This window comes from Oculina patagonica, chromosome 8, assembly GCF_052425735.1.
Source record: "Oculina patagonica isolate OP01 chromosome 8, crgOcupat, whole genome shotgun sequence".
Taxonomy (NCBI): domain Eukaryota; kingdom Metazoa; phylum Cnidaria; class Anthozoa; order Scleractinia; family Oculinidae; genus Oculina; species Oculina patagonica.
Window position 1 is genome coordinate 11754452 of NC_135765.1, and position 17501 is coordinate 11771952.

General features: G+C 37.2%; 1 protein-coding gene across 1 annotated transcript in view; it reads right to left on the reverse strand.

Moving 5' to 3' along the window:
- LOC144664335 (mediator of RNA polymerase II transcription subunit 12-like protein) overlaps nucleotides 1–17501 on the reverse strand; it is a 57648-nt gene that overhangs the window by 19480 nt on the left and 20667 nt on the right. The window contains 15 exon segments of the mRNA XM_078525432.1: nucleotides 7542–7671; nucleotides 8239–8357; nucleotides 9128–9196; nucleotides 9494–9626; nucleotides 10056–10303; nucleotides 10403–10474; nucleotides 10814–10933; nucleotides 11360–11508; nucleotides 11819–11971; nucleotides 12632–12856; nucleotides 13807–13936; nucleotides 14249–14390; nucleotides 14930–15046; nucleotides 15396–15526; nucleotides 16468–16576. Coding sequence (XP_078381558.1) covers nucleotides 7542–7671; nucleotides 8239–8357; nucleotides 9128–9196; nucleotides 9494–9626; nucleotides 10056–10303; nucleotides 10403–10474; nucleotides 10814–10933; nucleotides 11360–11508; nucleotides 11819–11971; nucleotides 12632–12856; nucleotides 13807–13936; nucleotides 14249–14390; nucleotides 14930–15046; nucleotides 15396–15526; nucleotides 16468–16576 — 2047 coding nt within the window.

Below are 17501 nucleotides of genomic sequence, written 5' to 3' on the forward strand. Positions count from 1 at the left end.
ATCCATCATAAACTCGCGTAGTTGATTTGTCGATGTTGTCGATTAATGAAACAATATCGATATCTAGACTATCATGATCTATTTCAGCTGGAAAAAATAGCTCGAAAACCATTGTGTATCGATTGATTGGTAAACTATATACATTGATACCTAATCTGCTTGAGTAGTAGCCTTTATTGCTGTCAAGTACCAGCTTACTGTCTACAACTTTCGTATTGATCTTATGGTATGAATTCGGATGATCAATTAAACTGCCTAACTCTATATCATCTTCCTCACTTAATTGATTGATACTATCGGTCATTATATGGGCAAACGTGTTTTCTTGACCAACGGAAGTTATATGACTGCTATCAACATAATCAAGCATGTATTTTTTGTTTACAGCGTCTGTATCATTGGTTGGGTTTTTTAGATGGGTTATATTATACCCACCCATATCAAGATTTGCCTCCATCATGTTACTACCGTGAATATCAAGTTTGCTTAGAATTTTTTGAGTCAAAACGCGTCCTACGACCTTCTTTAAAAAAGTGTTATCAACGTACGATTTGTCTGCTTTGTTTTGAAGGCTTTGAGCTAAGACACCTCCTGATTTCTTCGTTAAATATGTATTATCAGCGTACGATTTGTCAGCCTTAGTAGCAAGTTTGGTATCAATTTCAGTCCTTACTTTGTTATCCTCAACACTAACATAGCCTACGTTTGGTACAGATCGATCGTTATATAAACTTGGATAATACACTTCGGTATTTTGCAATGAAAGGCCGGCACAATCAAACACTGTTTCATTTCTGTTCTTTTTAAGGAAGAATTGGTTAAGATATCGTTTATTTACGGCCGTCTCGAGATCCCTTGAATAATTTTCAATTGAATCATCGATCGCAACGTCATCAGGCGTTTTTAGCCCTATTACTCTCTTTTTGTTCAAATTGAAATTACCTTCAGGCGTAACATCAAAGCCGACTCCTGGGTCACCCTTTTCACCTCGAGGGCCTTTAATTGGTGTAATATTAGTGTTATTTGATTGTAATAAACCGTTTGAGTAACTCATATTATATCAATCAGTTATATTATATTATATTTTTTCATTGAAATTCTTAGTTACGAATTTTCGTGGCTTATCAATATATAAAAAGCTAAATGGGTCTGCAGTTGCTTTATCGTATAGCTCTTTTGGAATACTGTTTTCACGGCATATTAGACTACTCTCATTAGCACTTGGGAATTCGTATATAGAGAAATGTGAACAGTTTAATCTTATTGTCTTTTGGTGTCTTATAGTAGCTTTGACTCAGATATATCACGCTACAGTTCTTATGCCTTCCTCGTATAAAATAGTCGACTAATGGTTTTTGGTTTTTATCACATACAAAATCGTCAAAAATGATGATTTTCTGAGAGTCACCATCAAGGTCTCCAACGGGAATAATCTCATCATTGCGTGCTTCAATAACATCATAACCAGCTTCATTACTTATTTGCTGAAACATATCCATAAGATCTACAAACTTGGACTGCTCTAAGTTTTTTGCGTATAAATAAATTTTATCAAAATATAATAGATTGTATATCATATGCATTAGTGTGTTTGTTTTTCCCGAACCGCTTGGAGCACAAAGCAGCATCCGGAAACATTGATTTGGCATGAAATCGTATAGTTGTCTAAAGTTTGAGGCCATATCGTCTTCAGTGTCATAATTCGGTATTCTCATTATATTATATGGGTATATTATTTTCAGTTCAACAAGGTGTTAAACACGGTGTTCAACAAGGTGTTAAACGCTATGTTAAATGTTGATTTTTATATTCAATTTTCATTTTTTATGTAACGTAATAATATAAAATAAAATGAGTTTACTTAGATGGAAAGAGCTTGCAAAGAGTAAATCTGATTTGGGCGATAAAATCAATTATGTTAAAAATGCAATCACACAAAATAATATCGGTCAGCAGACAAGCCAAGAGTCATTTTCGAAGGTATTCAAACCAGTGACAAGTAAATTAGATGATGTAATTAAAAGTAATTTGCAGATAGCAAAAGTACCCAAAAATCGTGTCAAAAAGGGGATGAGAGGTGAAATGGAAGCTCCAGATTACTATCCTGAAGTTGATCCTTTTGAGGATATGGACGTAGATAATTTATTTGATGAGCCTGTAATGCCACAAAATGAAAAACAGATTGTACCGAAACCACCAACATATGAAGAATCTTTAAAAGATCTTTTAGAAGGAAATAAGGAGATTTATGTTGATCCCCAATATTTTCCTGAATATGAAGATGAATTACCTCCTGAATACGATGAGGATGAAATTGATTATGCTTTAGATGCTGATGATGAAGTAAGTGAAATACTAGAAGACGTTGGTATCGACGATTATGATGTAGTGCAAATGAAATTAGATCAGCCTGAAATGACACCAAAGAAAACCAAGAACTATCTTAATAAGATTTTAGAGAAAGCCAAATATAAACGGAGACAATTGAAAGGTTTCAAGGCGAATGTTACTAAAGAATATAATAGGGGAACTATATCTGAAGCGGAAAGACAGATTAAAAATAAGAGAATAAGCAATGCAAGAGTTGCATTAAATGACTACATCAATCATTACGAAAGTAAAGCCAAAACGATAAAAGGTTCTGGTATTCGAAAAAATCAGAAAGGTGGAAATGTTATATTTTTTAACGATGTAAAACAGCTTCTCAAAAAATTGGAATTGATCATCGGTTCAATAAACGCAGGAAACACATCAGTTAAAATGCGAAATATGGGAGTCGCTATATTAGACACACTTTTAAAAAGGTCTACTATAAATAAACAACAATATAAACAGATATATAATCTGTACTTTAAAGTCTAATTTATGTAACTGTATTATATATATGGATCGTGAGTTAGTATTATCATCATATAGTGTTAAAAATCAAGGGAATAACACTCCTCAAAATTTTACAACTAAATTCAACAGGCCTATAACATTGGATAGCAATTACCAATATATGATAGGTCTCAATCGTATTATTAACATGTCATTTACATGGTTTAATGTAAATCCCTCATATGGTAATCAGCTGATTAAATATAGTTCAGATAATGGGAATAAATTTGAAGACATAACTTTCCCTGCAGGTGTTTGGAATTATTCTGAATTTGATGAATATATTAAAGAGATTACTAAGAGGGGGATGATGATAACCCTATATATCCCATCTCTATTGATTTTGATTCAACAACATTCCGAGTCACAATCACTTTATCTCAAAATTATCAACTTGATTTGACGCATAGCAATTTCAACGACCTTATAGGGTTTGATAAAAAGGTATTAAAGGATGCGGTTAATATTGTGAGTTTAAGAGTACGATTATATTCGTTTTTAGTGAGGAAGTGGTTTTGCGTACTACAGCCATTTTGTTTACAATCGAGCTGTAGGGTCATATAACCCGGTTATAAGCAACAGATAGTAGTTCGAAGATGGAAAGAGTTTCCTGAAGAGGTATTTAAGAAGAAATTAAATGATAAACCATTTTTTTTAAGCTAGGACGAAAGTGTTTTAAAAATTTAAGCCCTAGGTAAGAAGGCGATAAATAGGTTTATAGGTGATCTGGGTAAGGGTTTCAGAAAAAGCCGAGACCTTATAATGGAAAGGCTTAGGATATGAGGAAGGGAAGCAGGGCAAAGGCATACCCCAATTTAAGAAATACCTCACCTTAGCACAAAGATAATCTGATACAATAGAATCAGGATAGGTGTAAAAGAAGGTTGATAAAATATAATGATAAAATATTATTAAGAAGTTCAATTAGTCCATCGTCCCCAAGTTTACGATTGTATTCGGGTTTTACATGTTGCAGAGCCCACGGGGGCTTAATATGGACGAAAGAGTCTCATAAAGTTTAGAACCTCCTCGAATATAGTATTATCGCCAGTAGCAAAATATTTCGTCCGACCATATATTTGGTATAGGCGACGATAATATATTATACCTTAAGTTAAGAGCGAGTTTTCTCCAACACTCCAGTTATATACAGTTAGATGACGCCGATCTAAAAGCCGAGATTAGAGGGAGTGTTTATAGATTCATGGGTCCAAAATGACTCAAAGGAAGCCTATATGATAATGTTAGTTTTTTTAATACCAATAGCATGAGTCTCATCAGTATTGATATTAGCCTCCGAGCTAAAAGTATTTACTACATTCGTGGAGAAGAGTAGAGTTAAGAAAGTGAGGCACACCCTTGCTTCAACTCTCTCTATCCTATTATTTGTCCAAGAAGATAGAGACCCAAGCAGAGATATAAACTAAGCTAATATGGGAGATTCCTTCACGTCATCATCGTTAAGAGATGTATTGAAGTGGGGAAGCTTTTATATGTTATTATTTTTCTTTAAAAGTTATAATATAAATGACCTCACTCTCATAAAGTTAGAAGGAGCGAAGAAGAATAAAAACGTGGCTACGATTAAATAAATAAGGTGGTCCGGTGGAAATCTCAAAGACTGAAGGTAGTGGCATGGAGCCCGCGATTGAAAGATAAGAAGGTCCAATCAACACATATCCTAAAGAAGATGGGGAATAGCACCAAGTAAGAAGTTAGCCCACCGCCACCATTTTTAGAAAAGTACCGAAAAGAAAGTAAGAAAGCCCACATAAGAATATACCATATTATTTTTTTTGATACCGTAATTACGAGAGGAGACTGTGCCACATAATCACAAATTAGTTTTATTTACAATCTCCAACCGTATATCTGAGTGGTAGATGGGGAAGTAAGATAAGTACAATATTTGATATTTTGTTGCCTCCATCAAGAAATAGTCGTCACGCAAAAAAGACATCCACAAAAGATAGAATAAATACACCACCGCGGATCTTCTTTTATACTTGAAAGATGAACATGGGAATTTTGGAAGTTTGATAAATAAGTATCATCAACATTATTCAGAAATATATAACTTATATATATAATGGTTAAATCGTATTGCGTAAAGCAGAAAAAACAGACAGAATGCGTACCAGAAAGTGAAAAATATTTCAAACCAAAATGCGCATGATGAGATGCATTTGCTCTGAATGTAAAAGCGTTAAAACCCGTTTTGTAAGCAACAAAAAAAAGACACAAGGTCGGGGAGTTGGTCAAACCATCAACAAAAAGATCGGCAATAAGATTCCGGGGTTTCAACAAGCCAAGACATAGCATCCTCATCATGGGCGCTACCGGAGGTGATAAGAAATTTTTGATAAATACTGGAGTGGTGAAACGCTAAAGGGGCTTTAACAATAAAAATGGATTATTCTCAAAAAATTCTGGACATCTCCAAGTGAACACAAGATCCTCATGCTCTGGACCATTTGGGATAAGAAAGCTAAAAAATGGCGAAAAAACTGTATTAATACTAATATATATATATATAATAAATATACTTGTTCAGAAAAAAAACTGAGTCAATGAATCTAAAAATCAAAGCAAAAATGGCCTAGTAATTAATGCGTAAAAGAAAGTAAATTCAAAAAGGTGGGGCCTGCACGTTATAAAGGCCCACTACAGCTGATAAAATAGCCTACATAGCACAAATTCGTAACCCCAGCACCAAGCTTGCTCATGCAAGATTTAGCAGGGCAAGCCAGGAAAAGAATGACTATAGACGCACACGGAAAACACAGGAGGCAAAGAATAGCAGACCTAAAGAGAAAAACAGAAACAAGAAAGAACCAGCCCCAGGGGAAAAAGGGGTCAAGCTTAACGCTAGTAAAAGAAAAATCGGATGGGTAAAAAAAAAAAAGCCAAAAAACGTAAAAAGCCGTCGGGTGAAGAAAACTGGCAAGAAAAATTAGCTAATGAATTACACACGCAAATAAAGAGGAATTACTCGACGGCGTTTATTGTGAATCATATTGACGAAATATGGTTCGGATTTGGTCGAAATGCAACAGTTCAGTAAATGGAACAAAAGATACAGATATCTCTCATGGTACTGGATGTTTTTAGTAAATATGGTTGGATAGTGCCTCTAAAAGATAAAAAAGGTGAAACAGTAACTCAAGCATTCAAAACAATATTCAAAGAGGGGCGTAAACCACAATATCTTTGGACTGATAAAGGGAAAGAGTATTACAATAAAAATATGAAGGAGCGGAAAAGAATGGTATAACACTAACTCCACCGAGAACGAAGAGAAGAGTAGTGTTTGTGAACGATGGAACAGGACAATTAAAACCCGAATGTGGAAGCAATTCACCGCACAAGGCAATACTATACGTCGATATGCTGCCCAAATGTAAAGCAGTATAATAATACCAAACACTCAAGCAAAAGACCCCGAGAAGCCCAGGAAAAAGAATGAAGGCAGTTCATTATACGGTAAGAAAACATCAAAACCGAAACCGAAATTAAAATAGGTGAAAGGTTCGAATATCGAAGTATAAAAAACGATAGACCGCCAGCAAACGAAAACACTACAACCAAAAACAAAAGAAAGAGCCGAAAACAGAAAACCGGAGGGAAAGAAAAAGATAAGTAAGAAAAGACCAAATGGACAACAAGGACTAAAAATAAAAAGAAAGAAAGAAAAGGACGAAAGAAGAGCAAAAAGAAAAGAAGCATCTAAAAAGGAATTTTTAAAAAAAAACCGTAAAGGACATCTACACAAAAGCATATAATAACAGCATCATACAACAAAAAATCAGATTAAACGCACTGTATAAATGATATAAAAAATAATGTATAATAAATATTATAATGACATCAAATTACATCAAAGAAAAATTCGTTGAGATGATGAATATAATAGAAAAACATTGCATTAAAGACAATACACTTTTCTTACAATTAAGTGAAAAGGAACAATCAAAAGATAGTTAACATTTACTGATCTCGGTATTATATCAAATATGATCATACATAAAAACATGTTCAAAAATCTGATAAAAATACAAAAATATTATATTGAAAATGTAATATAAGACGTTCATTTTAAACGCACTAGAATCCAACTTGATAAAAGGAATAATTAAACGCACTAAGATGCAAGATTAAAAAAGAGTAAAGAGAAAATTGGGAAAAGTGTGAATACAGTTGAGTAAGCACTGAAAAAAGATATTTCCAGATCAGTTGTAAAGACAAACATGCAAGAAACCCAAGGAAGGAACAAGATAGAAGTACTGATGAAAAAGAAAACAGACGAAAAGGAAGACGCAAGCACGATAACGAAAGGAAAGCACAGATGCGAAGAGAAGAGAATGGGAGTGGAAGGGAGAAGCACTGAAGATCAGATAGGAGAAAGGAGCAAAAAAAATGATAAAGTAGAAACAACGCTACGCTGGATCAAGGTGTAGTGGAAGATGTAGATGTGAGATGTCAGATGATAGATGAAAAGGGGGGAAAAACGCGGGACAGCACATGTAGTTTTGGGCTTCATTTTCTTCCTACACTTAGCTACAAAGGAGCGGTTATTATATAGGCGTTCATTATCTTTCAAGGTATTGAAATTCTTGATATGTTTTATTTTTAAGTCAAACTCACATCTCACATGCACACACCTTCAGTTTTTTGAAGAGAGTAAAAGCAGCTTTTCTGCTGTCTTCAGCTGACTGTCCATGTGTTGACTCCGTGTTAGAAACGACGCTGATCAGTACTGACACCATGTCTAGCACGTTTGTCAACAACTCCCTGAAAGAAAAACAGTGCACTCATTTACCTTATTGATTCGAAATAGCGCCCGGGCGAATTCAATTCTTGGAAAACAAGGAAAAGAGCGTATGGAGATGAAGCGGAGCATTTATTTTCTTCTTATGTTTTGCATCAGTCAAAGGAACTATACCAAGTCATTTTTGATAAGTTGAAAATTGTCTTCAAATCGAAAAAAAAAATAGTTTACCCTGAAAAACGAAAATAACAAGGATAAGATTGTCAACACTTGTGCTTATGCTTACTCCTTTTGAGAAAAACAAAAGAACGAGTGCGTTCGTTCTTATTCTTGTTTTCGTCTCGCTTCATGTCCCCGTTGTCCTATGACCTAATGGATATAGTCCACTCTTTCTTACAGTCTGTAACAGACATCTCTATAAGACGGACACGTGGTGTTGGTCTCTTCCCTGCCGTTTTTCAGTCATTTTACTGTAACTAAAGTCCCTGTAAGCCGGACACCTCTCTAAGATGCATGCCTGTGCTTATGTTGTTATTGAAAATCAGGCCTTAGATTAACAAGTGTTAAATTGTAGAATACTAATAACTTACTTTTTTGTAGGCAGTGAGTCCGCAGTGATTGTCCCAGAGCTGACGAGCTGGAACAGAAGAGTGGCCCAATCACTTGACATTTGAGTGCTGCGCTGAATCGTGTCAAACATAGCACCAAGCTGTCCACAGAAGCAGAGAAAGGAAAATAAATTACCAGGTGTTTCTCATGAATAAGTCATTTTAACTGCAGCCCAATAAACTGTATTCCAAATCACTGGCGTATAGAACGGTTTTCTAATCACCGCTGGAGTCACTGTAAGTTTGCGTCGATCTCTCGTTAAATGGACTTCGTAATTGCTTCAAAAAGCTCGAACCAAGTGTTCTAGACAATCACAACTAACACACTGTTTTCTCACCCAATCAGAAGCAAAACGCGCCCTAGTGGTTGCATGTCGAGTTCTCATTGGTTGACTGGGTTACTTGCGTTTTGATATTGAATACCTAATCGTAATCATTTTCCAACGTCTCTCTACTATGATATTTGACATGATAAAATAAAGCAGGATGATTATTAAAAATCAACACTTGATCATTGTTTTCTCAATAAAAGCCTTGGCTGTAAAAAACGTCCACTTTTACCAAGCACACATCACGTGCCTAGAAACGTTATTTATATATCAGTGAAATATACTTGACATAGACACTAATTTGAGATTTAAAAGTTACTCAAGCTGCTAAATTATTTTATTTCGAAACTCAACCAAGCCCCGAAGGTCAACTTGTGGCAAGCGTAACCTAGAGTGCGCAAAAACAAATTCTGCAGGTCATGGGTAGACTGTCAGTGGAAAGTTTACGAAAACCGAGAATAAGAGAATTTTCTGTGGCCAAATAACACGATGTAACTTTTTAATTAACACAAGACAATTCTCTGTACATTATGCACACTAACCAGGCTAATCCTCAAGTGCAACGCCTCTTGAAGAACTTCTTTGCTTTTTAAATCCATGGGACATCTTTCCTGTAAGAAAAACAGTTTCAAAACACTCACAAACCAAAGAACACCTTTAGGTAATTATGTGTGTTAAAACACACGGAGAAACATTATAACTGGCAATAATTCTAGTGTAAGCAACAAACAAACAAACAAACAAAAGAAATGAGAAGAAATAAAGTCACAATTGAAAGTCTTCAGCAACCCACTTAAGCTTAAAGTTCCCTCGGCCCGCACAATTCAGCAAAGATAGGTGCACAACAATCAGCAGCAATGTCAAGGGGTTATAAAATGCATAAGGACAAGCTAAGAGAATCTCTTAACCTCAGCAGGAGCAGCCAGTAGTTGAGTTAGCTGCCGGTGTATTGATGATAGAAGTCCTTCTCTCTGGTCTTCTTGTCCCTTGAGACATGCCAGTACCAGCGATAGGAAGGGCTGGGTATGAACCAGAGTTGGCCTAAAGAAAGAAGAATACAAACATTACAGTAGAATCATATCGTTTGGCTGTACTGTTGCTATCGATATGTTCCCGCTAGATGTTTGAGTTCTAATTCACGAAATCTACTACCAGTACCCGAGTACATTCTGACTAGTTGTGGCCTGAGAGTTTCTTTATTCTCTGCCCCAGTACTATGGAAGTCTCTTCCCGAAAACGTTTAACAGTTCACGTCTATGGACGCTTTTAAGACTCATCTTTTTAAACTGGCACTTAGTTAACGATTCCAGAGAATTTTATTTTATTTTTTTCTATATTTAAGCATTTCAGTTTTTTCCTCCAGTCTTTTTGTAGTGCGTCATTGGACCAAAGTAATTTGGCGCTTTGTACGTGTATTACCAAAGATTGCTATGAAAGATCCAAAGAAATCCTAAAAATTCAATTTCTTACACAGATGACTTTGCAGAATGTTCCTTCCACCACTGTTTAGTGTCCAGTACTTCACCAGCAGCTTTCAGGAGACGGCCTTGTACCGAGTTGGAGAGTTTAGAGATCAAAGGAGCAACCAGCCACTCAGGACCTTTTATTACCACTGACTTTTGGTTGCTATGGGCCGTTGCCAATGGAGTTGTGTCATGCCGCTGAACAAAAACACTCATGGCACTGGTGGCAATGGCGTCTAGTAGAGGTCCAGTCTCCTGCAAAACGTTTTGAGAGAATTTAAATGTATTTTTCTTTTATATAAAATATCAAGTGAAGAATCAAGTAGAGTGTAGAATTCATAAACTGTGGCGTACCTCTTTAGAAGCCTGTTTGATCATTAGCTGTAACTCCAGCCACGACTTTCTTAAAGACCACTGATCCAGGTTCTGCATAAGACAAGATCGCTAGATGAGTTCATAGTAGGTAAATTGGCCTAATAGAGCTTGACCCTGGACATGTATTCTGTTCTGAGGGCTTGTTTTAAGAAACGTTGTCCCTGGTAGAAGGGCTACCATCTTCCCTGAGCCACCTTTTACCGAGCATTTATATAAGAAAAGTCGTTCCTGACAAGCGACCCAAAAATTAGTCCTCACGTTTTCACGCATGCTCTGTATGTCCAGACTTGTCCCTGGTAGGCGAGTCAAAAAAGCCAAAGTGTTTACGAGAAAATACTGGCTCACTCCCTTTTTACCTACCCAGTAAAAACGAACGTTCAAACCACTGACCTGCAGTATTCTGCTTGCAGCTTCATGTACCGTTTCCATATCATTACTGTTAGTTATGAGACCACCTATGGATGATGGGACGCCAGCTGGATAACAGATCAGATGCAGCAACTTTCTCGCCTTAGACGGAGGAAGATTGACACAATGAGAGTTAGGTGACAGGTCGTTTTTCCTAAATTTATAAATATGAACCGGATGTCCATGTATGATACACCATTTGAAAGGTATTGATCAATATATTTCATAAAACAAGTCAACAAATAATAAGAAATTCATAGCTTTGAAAGAAAAGGGTTAAAAACATAAAAAGTAAAAGATTAAGAAAAAAAACCCATTTATCTCGGTGTATATTAGTAATACCCCTAAATTATAGCTCATTATGCAGCTCTCAGTGTAGTGATTAATTTCAGTTATGCAACATACCACATTAAGTATCACGAAAACGTTGACTTGAAACCGTTGATGGAGCTGGGTCGGATGTTACCAAAAGGCGCAGTAAATGAAATGTACACTGTATAGCACATTCAAACTATGAAGAACAAGTACCTGGTTTGGAGATATTGCTGGGTCCAGTAGAAGCTCAGGAGAGCAAAGTATTTGTGGATCCTGAAGGCATCTCTCTCTCACCCACTCCTGGCGACAAATCACTTGCAACGCAAAACCGGCAAATGCACTTGTGTTTGAAGTCTCCATGGCTACATAAATCAAATTAAAATTCGGAGTCAGATTATCATGAACAAGCCAGGTGTCAAGTATGCACGCAGGTTTGAAAGTTCATAAATTCCTTAAAGAAAAGAACACGGTCCCGGTAAACATGATCATACGTAAACCCTCAAAATCGGACATATACCCTCCGCTTAGACCCTTCTTGTCAGCACTCCAGCTAACTTCTATGTCAAAGTACTCGCTCGATAACATTTTTCTTTGTTGTTAACGCGTTATCTTTTCCGTGAATAAGTCTGTCAGCATGTAAGGTTTAGAGGTCTCTGTATCACCGTCGCTTACCTGATCTGCTGGAGGCCAGAGGAGGAGGAAATATGTCCCCAGTACTGGATGTGCTGTCCATAAAGTCATCCAGCCTGTTGGAAAACAGACTTCTGAATGCGTCATCCCGAGTGGATTCACCCGTACTGGTAGAGCCACTCTCGCCTGTCCTTCCTGAGGAAAAGAGATCAACATGTGCGTTAATGAATTTCTGTGTTGCCGACTTAACAAATATCGCATCAACACGGCCAAGTTGTTCAAAAGGTGGAAAACGCTATCCGCCGAAAAAATCACTATCCGATGGATAAGTGTTGGCAAAACATACAACGCTATCCACTGGATAGCCCCTTTCCATTGGATAGTGTTATTCACCTTTTGAAAAGGAGAGTGAGGTGTCCTTGTTTTCTTGTTTTTCTTCATCTAATCCAAACTGTCTATGAATTGTTCATGACACGTACGAGCTTGTAGCTGCTTGCAAACCCACTACGCGAGGTCTTAATTTTAAAATACAGTAGTTCTTATTCAGACGGCCTCAGAAGCAAAATTGTATACTTGTTTCTACCAGAATATTATTCTAGGCCACCAAATGCCCCAAATCTTTCCGTTTTTCAAACACTTTTCTTCAGCGACAGAATCAAACTAGAAACAAATGTTCGCAAAGCATGCCATTCGACAGAGAGTCTTTAAGAACTCACATTCAAGTGCATTACCTACATTAATGCTGCGTGCATTTCCCACACTAATGTCGTGAGAAACGAAACTGTTTGAAATCACGGGTCCCAGATTTTAAGATTTAAGCCCAGAGAGGAGATATTTATACCGACATACATGTACCTGCTTCAGAAAGTTTCAGCATAGCCTTGAATACTGCCAGCACAGCACCAATACGAATACTCTCGTGTGCAGCTGACAACAAGTGATGGTCAAGAGATGACTTGAATGGAAACTTTAGTGCTGAGGAATGGTCGTGAGACATGAGGTCTGTGGACTCGTCAAGAAGCCTCAGCAACAGGTGACATGTTAACCTTGCGCCAGGTTCAGCGTCTTGGTTCTCAGCACCTAATGAGACAATAATTAACACCACTTATCAAAGAAAATGGAACTCTCTGGGGTGCAAGGGTGCAAGAAACGTGGTATCTGATAGCCTGAAGTTACAGGGCTTTCCTTATTGGTCCGTATCAGGCTACTAGACTGCGAGGGAAATGACCAAAATGGCGGCGAGCAAAAGGGAACAGACGTCATCAAGAACCACCCTAACCAGCACGATGGCAATCCGCATAATTATAGTATGTAACTTGAGACTGTGCTCAGCTAATGTGAAATGACGGGTAAAAGGGTGAAGGGAATAAGTAGCCTGCGATAAGTTACAGGTGTATGTACATTTGTCGATTTAGAGCAGTTTTCAATTGAGTGTCGTAAAACCAAAACCAAAGTAATTACTCTGGCCAATCAGAAAGGACACAGACAATTCAGTGAACCAATCAAAACTCGAAGCAAATACATGTAGCTGGCACGAAGCGCGGGAAAACGTGCGCGAGCAAGTCACGATTGGTTTTGGTTTTACTCCTGATTGGCTAAGAAAGTGGCGCGAGTTTTTTAAGCCAATCACTTAGCGTAGTAATGCAAAACCAAAGCAAACGCAATTTACTTTCGACACTCAAGTGAAAACCGCTCTAGCCTGGGTATTTAGTCTGGAATGATTTGATAATTAATACTACAGGTTGTAGTAGAAGAATATCTCAGCATTCTGTTACACTTCAATTTAGTTGTAAACCGTAAATAGTTGGAGCAATTAGTATAATTTTTGTTTGAAATACTGCATCTACGAATTGACTGAGCTCGTAACATTTGCAGAAAATTGTTTAGCCGGCATCAAGAGCAAATTCACATAGTTATAATCATGCCATACAGTACTCATGAGTACCCATAACTGAGCTTTTTATTGAACCCTTAACACAAACAGTGTATATTTCCGGGACTGTAATTGAGTAACACATGTTGTCACTCACCAGATGGAAGTGCGGCTAAAAGTGATGGCAGAGCCACGTGATAGATCACATCTTCCAATGAAAAGCAACTTCTGGCAATAAGCAAAGCTGTGAAAGTAGCTACTGACTCGTGGATTGATAAATCTCCGACCTGGTAACAAGATGAGAACTTTTCAAACAACATAAAAGACGAAGTAAAGGCTTAGTCACAATATAATTATTATTATAGTGATTCTTGTTCATTTATAAATCAACGAAAAAAGTTTTCATAATTGAATCCCTTTTCTCAGGCTTCTTTGCAATTGCTAAAATTGCAATTCTTCACTTAAGACTTAATCAGCAGTTCATACATGTACAAGATTCTTTCATATATGCCAGTGGTAATTCTCAGTACTAGTTTTATCATAGTTTCTGTATTTACAGCAAAACACACTCCTCCATTTAATGTGTTCAATATACTCACATCTACTTCCAAAAGCAAGTCCACAAATCCTGATGAACTGTTGGAAGAGCAACACAAGGCTCTGAGTACACCAAGCCACTCTGAACTGAGCCTGCCATGATGGGCAGTAACCTCTGCACAAAGAACACCGATGTCGAACAACCTGTTCATAAGGTGAAAAAATAGAAAGCATTAAGTTTCGAATCTAAACAAGTTTTTCTGTTTAGATGAACACATAGAGCACATACACAGATTAAGTTTTACTTTATATGCTTGAGTAAAAAGTAGCGTGTTCTAGCATATCAAAATTAATGGACAAACGAATCTGCTTCTTAAATGGGCAAACGAATCTAAACAAGTTTTCCTGTTTACATGAACACAGAGAGCACATGCACAGATTAAGTTTTACTTTAACACGAACAACTGATTGAGTAAAAAGTAGCGTGTTCTAGCATATCAAATTGTACCCGCCCAAGAAAACAGAAGGTTTAGAGTGTCAAATTTTCCACAAGTTATATAAATTTAATGTGTGCATATTCGTGGCTTTAGCCACGCTCAGCGTGCTTTCACTTTTAGGCATTAGGGCAAAAGGAAGAGTCACAATTTATAGTTGAATCATTTCGAGTGATCCTTTACATGTTTTTGTTTAAAAAGAATCTCTAGAAATGCTCATTCTGATATGTAATAATTTGAGCAAAGTACCTTTCACTATTCTGACAGTTACAGACATTCATCAAAGCATTGCACACAAAGCTGTACACATCTGATGGTTTCTCGTGGTTAAGAAGGTATTCCCAGATGCCATCCAGCCTCTTGGTCCTGAGAAAGAAAGTTTTGGTGGTGAATTATTTGTATTATTTTTATTCAGAGTGAACGTTAAGGTTCCACATGTTTATTAAGATGAATTCATGAACAAAAAAATATCCTCTATTGGGCGCATTTAGGCCTAGTGAGCTATTACCTAAACCTGATAATATCAATGCATTCATTACCAAGCAGATCAATGAGATAAGGGAGAATACACTTCCTAGAAGCGGACCTGCAGAAGGTGAAGGTTTAATAGTATGTGTGGGAAACAGTTTTTAGGTATTCTTATTACTCCAACCTTTGGGAACCACATATCTAATAGAGCTAAGCTATTACACAATAGCAACCGAAGCGTTGTTACCTTGGGTTCTGGAAGTACTCTGCCATGAACTTGGGATCATAAGGCTCTGTGCAAGCTGAAGGTGTTGTACTTGAACACACAGCCTGCTTGATCTTAGTGAAGGCTGTGCTGAAGATATCAGCATACTTCACCTAGATACATGCAAAAGAAACGTGCAGGGCAACAGAGTTACATGTAGATTCCAAATGCACCACTAGATACCACCATATGTAATAGTACAGTGTATATAAACATGTGAATGAGATTCAACCTTTTTGTTGCAGCAAAGTTTTCTTTTCACCAGACGAGCACATAATACGCGCAAATGATGTCATTTTCATTTTACATACCAGCTAGTTTTTGTTAGCTAGTAAGTTAGTTTTTTTACGAGAATTCCATGGTGTTTTGCGTTGATAGTTAAGGTAAAAAAGCAGTGGTCAGCTTAACAAAGCTCTTACCCTAGGCTATGGTATGCAAGAAGCAACACATCAACCAGATAAAAATGCTTGTATTAACTTCGTTCTAAGCAATGGTTATCAGTGATATCTCTGACACTGTAGGCCCTAGTTTTTAAAGGGACTATGTCACGGGGATTTCGCAGATTTTTGGTCTAAACTGTACGGAAATCAGAGGTAGGCAAATTAGCTCATAAAAAACATTATCTTCGAACATCAAAAGGAATTTATAACCTTAATTTGCGGATAGAAATCAAGCTACGGCTATAAATATCGATATTTCGAAGACATGCGGAAACAATTTGAAAACGTTTGCCTAACTTTTTCAAATTGCAATCCGTTTCCATCCGAGCCATCCGCAGCCAAAGAAGCTCGTTAACAGTTTCAGTGCTTTAATATAGTAATTTCTAATAAGAGTGGACTATTAGTTTTAGGTTTCCTGCGACACAAATATAAATTTGGCTGTTCAAAAATCTGGTAAAATCCGTGACATAGTCCCTTTAAAAGGGTGGACAATGCTGTCTACTAGAAAAATGATGTTATCTACTGGACAGTGATTTATCCTGACGATGGCGATATGCCCATCCTTTGAACAATTGGGAACCAGAACATTCTGTTTGTTTGGTCAGTATTCTTACCCTGAGATGTGCACACGATGAGTACAGGTCAAACAGGAATGCCAGAATACATCTCTCAGGTGATGAGCATATACCTGGGTAAGCAATGTTTTCTACTGCTGCAAGGAGCCTGTGGGGAAAGATTTCAATAAAACAACATGTTTATCCAGACTGTCAGGGGAAACGTCCGACAAATGTAGCACAATTTTCAAATTTTGATTTTAGCATGAATTGAGTGGGAGTATTGCTGAGTGCACTCCCCCCATCCTAGATGGAATATACATAATACAATGATGTGATTTGTTCACGATAGCCTGCGAGCTTGAGCAGGCTCACCTACGGGTCACAGCACGAGCGGCGAAGCCACGAGAACGAGCAAAGGAAGCCAGCTTGTTCTCGCCAACTTGTTCTCCTGGCTCTGTCATCCAAAGGAGAGTCTGCTTGCAGGCTATTTTCAAGATGACTGTTATTGATGAAGATTAATTCTTTTCAACAAGTTTTATCCTTTTATCTTTATACATAACAAAATCATTTTCCCAAAGTTCTTCAAAATTTAAAACATTTTTTAGTATTTTATTAGATGGACCAAGCTATTAAAATATGGTACACGTTTTTGTCACCCGAAATAAGTGTCCCCTCAAAAGTTGCGACCCTCCAAAAGTAGCAATAGGAAAAGCCTGCTAAATCTGAAGCAACGAGGGTCATTACTTTTGGAACTTTACGGTTGAATATTAGTAGGATCATATTGCTTAGCCAGTCGTCTTTGCGTTAGAATTCCATAAGTGTAGAATGCATTAGAGCGGTTTTCACTTGAGTGTCGAAAGTAAATTGCGTTTGCTTTGGTTTTGCATTGCTACGCTTAGTGATTGGCTTAAAAATCTCGCGCCACTTTCTCAGCCAATCAGAAGTAAAACCAAAACCAATCATGACGCGCTCACGCGCGTTTTCCCGCGCTTCGTGTCAGCTACATGTACTTGCTTCGAGTTTTGATTGGTTCACTGGATTGTCTGTGTCCTTTGTGATTGGCCAGAGTAATTACTTTGGTTTTGGTTTTA